This window comes from Chamaea fasciata, unplaced genomic scaffold (genome assembly GCF_029207755.1).
Source record: "Chamaea fasciata isolate MVZ Bird 193981 ecotype frontalis unplaced genomic scaffold, bChaFas1.0.hap1 SCAF_7, whole genome shotgun sequence".
NCBI lineage: Eukaryota > Metazoa > Chordata > Aves > Passeriformes > Sylviidae > Chamaea > Chamaea fasciata.
Window position 1 is genome coordinate 17,158,249 of NW_027094092.1, and position 9,286 is coordinate 17,167,534.

Consider the following 9,286-nt stretch of genomic DNA (forward strand, 5'->3'; position numbering starts at 1 on the left):
ACAACACTCCTCAGGAAACAGCAGGGAGCCACAGGCTTTACTGTAATCCACTAATCCATTAACTCCTTGTCCTCACAAGAGGAGAGCAATAGGAGCACAAACGCAGCTTTCCAATCCAGATGTAATAAACTGCAACAATTTAATACAAGTTTAATGATTTTAGATGCTTACCATGGCTATTTTTTTCTAACTAAGCACCACAAGTTAAGAGAAAATTTGAGAAGTAACCAGGTAATAGTGTCTAGCTTAAGACCAGACCTTTCCTCAAAATAACAGAAAGTTTACTGGAAGTTCATATCCAAGTCACTTTGTGACATACAGAATATTTATCTGGCAGTTTAGGTGGCAAAACGACATTCATTGAGTCCTATCAAAAGAGAAGCTTTAAGCCAAGAAGAGATAACAAACAGTAAGTGCAGGGTTAGGCTTGTCCATAAAGCAGCTCTTCCTCCTTCCTTGACTGAGCAGTAGTCATTTCCCTGACCAGTCTTTTCACACTGCAGAGCTACACTCCCTTACACTCCCTTCAACAAGATAAAGCAGTATTTGCCCTGATTTACCGCAAGTCACTATGGAATTTCTTCTACCTTAGCTAAACTAGGATAGGCCTCAAACTGTTCTTGTATTTGAACATGAACTATCTCTTCTCAACTACTGTTTCAGGGACCTTAAAATCCATTTGAGCTCATTAATGAATGCAGATATGTAATAGTCTCTGCAGTAGTCCTTAATTTCCTCTTATCAGTCCTGATGGGCAGTCTTTATCCAAAGGATTTCAAATTAAGCATTCCAGGGTATCTAATGGAGAGGTAGGACTTCACATGAAAGATTCTAGCTCTTTACTATCTCTCCTCCATTACTCTCCCTTTGGCCAAACATGCACAAATTAAACAAGCATTAAAAAAAAAACCCAAAACAAAACCAAACAAACAAAAAAAAGCAACAAAAACATCCCAGCCCCTCAGAGTTCTTTGTAATGACCAGGAAAAAGCCAAGACAGAGAAGCCATGGGAAGAACAGCAGTTTTGTTTTAGAGATCCTCCTCAGACTAATCTCATGCTAATTGTGTTTTCCTTAAATCACTCTCCTGCAAATAGCAGCAAGTGATGCAAGACTTAGTGCTTATTATAGCTCTAAGCAGCACGTTCTTAGGGCTGTTTTTTCAGGCCAGAAACTGACCATATTAGATGTGCTGCCACGGCCTTGCAAAAGCAGTAAGAGAGCAAACCAAGATGCCTTGCCTTCCAATTTCTTCAGAACGGTTAAGTAATCTAAGAATACATGTAAAAAATGTCTCTGACTGTCTAGAGAAGTATTTCAAGTCCTACTTTAGCAATGCAAACAAGAACCCACACCTCAGAGGAGGAATGCAGTAGCTTTAGCCTACACAGTGAAAACTTATTACTGACACGTAATAATTAGTTACAGGTAACTAAACCAAGCTGTAAGTGCTCAACTCACTCTTGGTGAAGTTTTGTTTCACTGGGTGGCTGTTCTTACAGAGAACATATAACTCTATACATACCCATGGAGACATTTAATCCATGTACATGCCCCTCCCACCTACACCTGCAATGCACTTCATAACCTGCCATCCATTCAAACAGGTGATCATCAATGAACCATCTTTTTCAAACTCCACTTGCTGATCTGTAACCTGATACACCAGCCCCAATGCAATGAAGCAAAGATACATTTTGGGAGGTTCAGCTTCAGGACACTATCCCATGTCAGGTACAATGAAAATTTAATGCATGAAGTTCTATGAGAAGAAATAGACCTTTGTTCATTATATTTGCTGGATTTTATTTGTGGAAAAAAAAATGGCCTGAGGAAAAAGAAACAGTAACTCAGAAGAAAACATACAAAGAAACTTTTGGAGACTAAACTAAGGAATCCTTCCCCCATCTGTCCAACTTCTGGAGCAAAACTGAAAAGGTAAGACAGTTACCAAGTAAAGGAAATTAAGAACTGCCTCGTCCTCCAAACCTGCGACAAGAGCAGCTTTTGCCTCTGTGTAGACACAAGAGGAACTGGCTTCCCAATTTTACTGTGGAGCAGGTTACCAGTATATATACACTCAATACTGTAATAGAAACTGTTTCTACATTACAGCCTGCAAATGAAAGGAGAAAAGCAAGCTCTCCTGGTTTTCAGGGTGAACAGTAGATAGCACTGTTGCTGCAGCAGAATAGTTTGAGTGACAAATGACTTAAAAAGTATTTCATTGTGAGATAAGCATAAAGCTGTACTCAAAAAAATGAAAACAGACTCCTGATGATGTATTTGTGGAGAGTTTATAAAGCATCATCTTGCATAAGCCAAATTGCCTCAGCAGCTCTGCAGTACATACACAAGAAAAGACTAAACATACTACTTAAGAATAAATATTTCTTGTAGTTGTCCATATACTTATAACACATGCAGATCTTGTTAGGTTTTAGTTCATGTGGCACATAATCCGTGCAGTAACAAGGACTCCTCCTGACCTGAACTCCTAAGTTTGGTTAGTACTTGACCAAACAGGGCTCAGAGCTTTCAGCTCTACTCCACCACAACCTTTTGTACAGCACAGCCACACCTAACTAGTTTCTCAGTCACACCAACCAAGCACTAATTTAACTGGGCTATCCTAATCAAGTACTGCAGTTTGGCTTTCAACCTGTAATTTTCTTGCCTCTTCTCTGGTGCCTATGAAAGATAAGCTAAAAACCTACTTACTGTAGTAATTCCTATATGTTAGAAAACAATCTAAAAGAGCAAGTCCCTAGATAAGTCCATACATCCACAGGCAGAATGACAGACATCTAAAAGGGTTATTTTCTAAAAAAAAAATTTATTTGCTATCTGTTCTAGGACCTCCATATGCAAAATGCAGAACCTACAATAAGAAGCTGCCTTGAAACAAAATTCTGGAGAGCTATAAGGAACTGAAGGATAATTCATTTTCTTGCATTATCATATTTTGAAAATTCACTTGATCTTTGTATGAATAAAGAACATTTCATTTTGAAAGAAGACACTCAATACGACAGCTTCACAGAGACTAGAGCAAAGTCCAAGTGCTAAGAAGCCTCTCTCAGCCTTGAAATATTTTACAATTGTTGCTACAAGTAGCATGCCAACTGTTTTTAATGAAAAACATCACAGACTTTTGAGAAATCAGTGTACTTTAAAATAGTCTGCTTTAAAAATTACATCTGACATAAAATGATTTAAGACAAAAAACGAGAAGTTTAATAGATAAACCACGCGCCAAAAATATGTCTAAACGAGACAGAAGTGACAACCAAGCTTTTAAGTATTAGAGACAGGCTGGTAGTGCTAGCTGCTTGCTCCCAATCAGCTCCAGCTGTAAACACTGAAAACTGCTATCAAGTAAGACTTATGTGAAGCCTGTAACAGACTGGTATAAAGACAGGCAAGACAGGCATCACTCCCAAATCAGTAATATATCCAACCTGTAAGAAAATCCTGCATTATTTAGTGCTGCAGACATTGCAGATACAAATCTCCAAAAAATAAATCTTGATGTATGGAAGATCAAGCATTTCCAAAGGTAGACAGGCAAAATTTGCATAAGGACTCCCTAGAAGTTCAGATTACTTGAATAATTTGAAATCACAGGCTGTGCATCCACCTGAGCACAGTCAGCACTCAACAACTGCACTTTCATTTTTCAGCAGGCTTTGTAATGTAGAATCCTTATCTGTGCAGAATCTTTCAGAATATCCCCCCAACACACACCATGTTTCACCATTACTCATAACCTGGGAAGGCTATTGGCAAACTAAAAGAGCAAGGCCTTTGTGGCAGTATTAAAAATAGATACAAAAGTCAAACAAAGCCAAAATTTGAATTGAAATTAAAAATGCCAGCACAACTTTGCATGTCACTGCAACTACCAGACACCGAGTCCAATTTTAAGGCTAGAAATAAGAGGTCAAGAGCTGCAAATGGTGTCTAGCTTCCCTCCCCCCTCAGAAAAGGAACAGTTGCTTTCTTTGCTTAGTCAAAAGATGCTGTCCACCTTAACAGCTGCTACTTTTTGTTCCTGACAACATCTAGCTCCTCACTGAAGAGCCCAAGAGGGAGCTTCAGCCAACAGCAGTACCTGAATGCTCCAGGAAGTATTTTTGTGAATCTCAGTCTGTGTACACTAGCCCATGGTTAGCTGGCAGCACTCAGAGCTCCACTAAAGGAAAGGCTCAAATGCCATTCACAGCTATGTGGAAGTTTCATCCATCACCTACTAGTGGAAATACTGGCCCTTCTGCAGCTGTTTAGAAGATGCTGCTAGTATTTTTCATTATGAAGACAAGAAAGATACATAAGTAATTACAGCTCCCAAACATCTGTCTGGACAGACACAAAACATTTCAGATATACCACTACTTAAGAGTCAAAGTGTCAACATTTTATTTGTATCACCAGTAAGTTACATCTTTGTGTCTCCTGCAGATAATTAGAGCATGAGAAGTTTGTTGCCCCATCTGGATCAAGGTAACTACAACTCTGTTCCCACACTGCCTCGTGGGGAAATAAGACCTAATCTGTTATATCCTACAACCTTAAATTTTGTTATTCCACATCCCTGAACAAACCTAAGAGCCTGAATGTTCCTCTTGTACTTACTTCCAGTGAATTCCACTGAAAACAAGAGTGGACAAAGCTAACCAACTACAAGACATGAGACACTGATGAACCAAGTTATACTGCTTCTAGCTAAATCAATGAAAACAATGATTTTAAAAAACCATTGTGAATTGTACTGGGTAGATACAACAGCAAGTCTTAACTGCTATGACACCAAGTCATAGCTATGTCACACATGTAGCTTGCACAGAATACCAGGACACTGGAAAATGCTCACTAAAATAGCAAGGCCCACCAGACAAAGCACAAGAGCATTTGTGTAACCTTGGACTGCTACACTACATATTTTATAACTCATCTTCTACACACACCACAGTGAAGTCGAAAACAACTTAAGGACCTGCAAGTCTGTTTTGAAAAAGAAAAACCACCCCATTCAAACAACTTCTGCTCTAAGGAAGATTATCAACCTTGAATTTTACATATAAAGCCCCTGTTCACATGTCTGGAAGTCCAAACCACCTGATTTTAAAGACACTGTATTTAAATGGTCTCATTTTACCAGTATAATTATTTGCCAGGTTTTTTGTATTAGAAGTCATCAATATGAAGTTTTCCAAGCCAGCGTGGTTAAATAATCCCAATGCAAGCCCAGTTAGAACAACATAACTTGCATTAAAAAATTCTCCAAATCCATTTATATCTTTAGACAGAAGACTTTACTGCCATTCCTCCACTGCTTTTAAAATAGCCTCAAGTGATCTACTGAGACACACACAGGTGGACAAAATAGAGCAGTTTCATCACACCAGCCGCAGCGACCTTAGCCCTTCCCCAGGCAATTCCTGCCACATCATACACTCAGATCTCTAACTCTGATTAATATTAAACTATCCGCATGCATTTCTCGGACAAAAAGGAAGACTGAGCACTGAGGTGTGCCCCCACACATCCCCCTTCCCCCCACAGCAGGCAGCAGCAGATTTGTACTCCTCCTCTCCCGCTGCACACTCACACACGCGCTCCCCCCACTTCTCTCGAGGAGGCACTTACTCGCCCCCCTTCCCCCCCAATCCCGTTTTTAATTACACTCATTCCAAGCGCTAATTTCCGTCAAAGCGGAACCTTAAAGCCAATTTAAGCCAAGCCTAGGCATAAGCACGGAGGGCCCTGCTCTCAGGCGCCTACAGAGGCCTGTTTTCCATCAGTGACGTGATGAAGCGAGAGCCGCTCGGGGCTCTGGAAGGAGCCCAGGGACGCCTCTCCCTGCCCCGCCGCACACCCACCCGCGCCCGGCACCGCTCCGGCGCATCGCCGACAACGGCGGCACCGACCCCCGCGCCCCCTCCGCCGGGGCGGCCACCGCGACACCCGAGTTCGGGGAGGGGGCCGACAGGGGCGCTGAGGGGGAGGGAAACCCCCCAACCCACCCACCCGAAACGCACAAACCCACGGGCAAATGCTTTATGCTGCCCCCCCCTCCCCGCCGCGCCGCCCCCCCGAGCGCGTCGCCATTTCGTGAGACAGCGGCGCTCCGAGCTGCCCGCTGCGGGGACCAGGGGGAAGAGCGGAGCGCTGGGGAGGGGATCGAGGGGTGAAGCCCCGGCCCCGCGGGGCACCAGTCCATGGCGACGGCCAGCGCGGCCCAGCCCAGGCCCCGGCCCCGGCGCCACTCACAGTTGCGGATATCGGAGATGAAGACCGCCAGGCCTCGCATGCCATCGCCCTTCGACACCGCAGGCATCGTGGCGCACGATCACGGCCGCCCTGGGACGCGACACGCCGAACCCCCGCAGCCGCCGCCCGCTCTCCCCGCGGGCTGCTTCAGGCCGCTCCGCCGCCGCCGCCTCCGCAGCGCGCAGGCGCCGCCGGGGCTCCCGCGCCCCCGCAGCCGCCGGGCGGGCGCTGCTCGGGCGCCACCTGCCGTGCGGAGGCGGGAGCGCCGCCAGGGCGCCCGGCCCCCTGCGCCTCCCGGTGCCGCAGCCGCGGCGGGCGCGGTCCCCGCCCGTCCCCCGGGGTGTGCCCCCGCTCCCGGGCATCCCCCGGGCCACCCTGCGGCCCAAAAGGGCTGGCTGGCTGGAGGCCGGGCCCCGGGGATCGGCCGTGCCGCTGCTGGGACGCGATTTCCAGTCACCGCCCGTGAGGGAAAACGGGCCCGGGCCGAGGTGAGGGGCGGCAGGGCGGCGTCAGCCGCCGTGGCCGTGGGTGAATTCTCTGCTCGCTCTCTGCTCGGGAACGGCCTAATCCCTTCCTCTCCTCGTGACCCTGATGGCTGAGAAGTTTGATGATTTTTGAAGGTGAAATACCGGGCTTCGCAGGCAGCTCATGGGATGTAACTGCTGAGGGAGAAGGAGAGGGACGGCCGATCAAGATACTGGAAAATTTCACTTCATCGCTAAGCATTGAGCAGGCTATTGATCTGAAACCTGATCTCGAAAATGTGATGGGCAAGGTGCAGCCTCTCAGTGGTACAGTCTGTAAGAATATGCTTTTCGCAGGGTGGACTGCAGGAGGCTGTGCCTTAGTCCTCCTCCTCAAAAGGGCCCCCAAAACCGTGCACGGGATCTACTGCACGTACCCTGCATAGTCCCTGTGAGCACTGACAAGCCCGGAGGCTGCTGTGTGCAGCTCCATCCTTAGCCACATCCCCCTTGCGAGCCTGCCATCGGTTGTGTGAGTGGCGCAGTTGCTCTGTGTTCATGTAGAGATTCCCACTCCCTGGCTCCCTGGGCACGCAGGCGTGTGAGCCCAGGGCCACATGTTCCTCCTGATGGCTGTAAACATGCCGAGTGACACAGTCCCACACCGCATCTACTCCCGACACTGAAAACATTGCAAGGTTAAACTGTCTCCAACATGCCAAAGTGGTGGGACTGTGCAGAGCATTTCATATTTTCAGCTGAAAATAGGTTCATATGGTCTCAAAAGTGGCCAAGACTGCCTAACCAAAAGTATGCTGGGGGCTTCAGTCATGATGCAAGGGATTAGTACACTTAGTGGAGAATAATGACTTGTAGAATCATGGGGCTTAGGACTACTAGAGATCAATCAGGCATTTCACTTCTATTTCAGCATACTTCAAGCAATTTAATTTCATCTGGGTTTGTTTGGTTTGGGTTTTTTTTTACCCCCAGTGAACGGAGCCCAATATCTAGCTTTTAGCTACAGTCTATCTTCCAGAAAGGCACTCAGTCTTGCTCTGACACAATCAAATGCACTGTTGCCCTGGATGGTTTGCTCCCATGGCTAATTCTCCTTGTTTAGAGCTTGCATCTTATTTAGATTCATCAAGCTCCAGTACCTTTAATTTTGTGATACATTTTTCTCTCATAAAGATCTACATAAGACTTGATAGCCTCTGTCTGACAGTGGCTGTACACCTCAGTTAGGTCACCTGTCAAGGGTCTATTCTGGGTGGTTTCAGGATACATTATTACATGAGTGCTTTTTAGTTGTGCAAGTATCGATGAGAAAGGCAGGATGACAGCATGTGGTAGTCACGCAATTATCCCTTTGTCCCTGGATCCATTTTGTATACCAAGTGCAGCTACAGGCAGTCGTGCACAATTAGTCTATTATTCAACTCAGATTATTTGTAAGCTTTCATGAAGAATACTCTCCTTTTTCACAGCTTTACAAGTAGATTTTGATGCTTAATAATAATTTCCATGCACCTTTGAAGATGAAAACTTCCCATGTCATCAAATGAGGCTTTTTCTGTGATCAGAAAAAAAAAAAAAAGAAAGAAAAAAAAAAGGAAATAATTTTTGAGCTAGCCAAAATGTTGAGCTAATTTCTACTCTTAAGAGCACAGTGACACCTAAAGGCTCAGTCTGTCGGTCCTGTCTGGCTGTATTCCTGTCAATACTGCAAGTCATGCAGGTATCCTACTGCTTTTTCAGTGGTGGTTTAAATACTGCCAGCAGAATAGCTGTGGCAGTACCAAGCTAAGCATGAGCTGCAAATTCTACTTGAGAACTGGGAAAATATCCAAGTGGCTAACACATGTGGATGCCTCTAGTTTTGTAACTACACAGCTAAATCTTTCATTTCAAGGGGCTCAGTATGCAGGACACATACCCTGATTATTTGATGTCCACCTCCTTTGACTGGCTTTCTCTATGTTCACCTTGCTCCCTGTCTATTTGCCTCAACGAAGGCTTGTGCAAATGTGTAGGCATGTCTGTCCTTACTGCCTCAGAACTTAGTCATGCATTTCAGATGTCTTGGTGGGGACAAGGTAGAAATTTTATGTGAATAATAGGTAGCTAGAGGAAAGAGTCTGTGAAGGTCTCCAGATGCATCCTGGCTGAAAGAAACATTGTATGTGAGGAACTCAGCTGTTACTCAGCACAGAGCTTGCACCAGGCACAACCCTTTGCAAACACACCGAGTTAGTAATTCTGTAAAATATTTTGGTTTGAGCCTAACATCTATAAAACACCAGGCTGTCTAAAAACAAACATAAGTGCTTCTATCCATCCCAAGATGGTATGATTGTTTAAGATATTTATAATTACTGTAAAATCAGCATTAAAGGGGAGATAGTACCAAGAAATATTTTCCTATTATGTAAAACATTTGGGATCACATTTGTTTGCCAGCAAATCCACAATGTTTGTCCCCTCCTTCCCATTTTATATGGGAGTTACTTTACTTTTTTTTTTTTTTTTCAGGATTTCATTGCACT

The 9,286-nt window shown here is 44.9% G+C and overlaps 1 protein-coding gene across 4 annotated transcripts in view; it reads right to left on the reverse strand.

The window, feature by feature from the left end:
• The window catches only part of AP2A2 (adaptor related protein complex 2 subunit alpha 2), a 45,659-nt gene extending 39,220 nt beyond the window's left edge, over positions 1 to 6,439 (reverse strand). For all 4 annotated transcript variants that reach the window (XM_066187747.1, XM_066187748.1, XM_066187746.1 and 1 more), the window contains exon 1: positions 6,274 to 6,439. In XM_066187747.1, the coding sequence (XP_066043844.1) occupies positions 6,274 to 6,340 (67 nt within the window). In that variant the 5' untranslated portion in view covers positions 6,341 to 6,439. The remainder of the gene's footprint in view (positions 1 to 6,273) is intronic.
• Between the last annotated feature and the right edge of the window lie 2,847 nt (positions 6,440 to 9,286).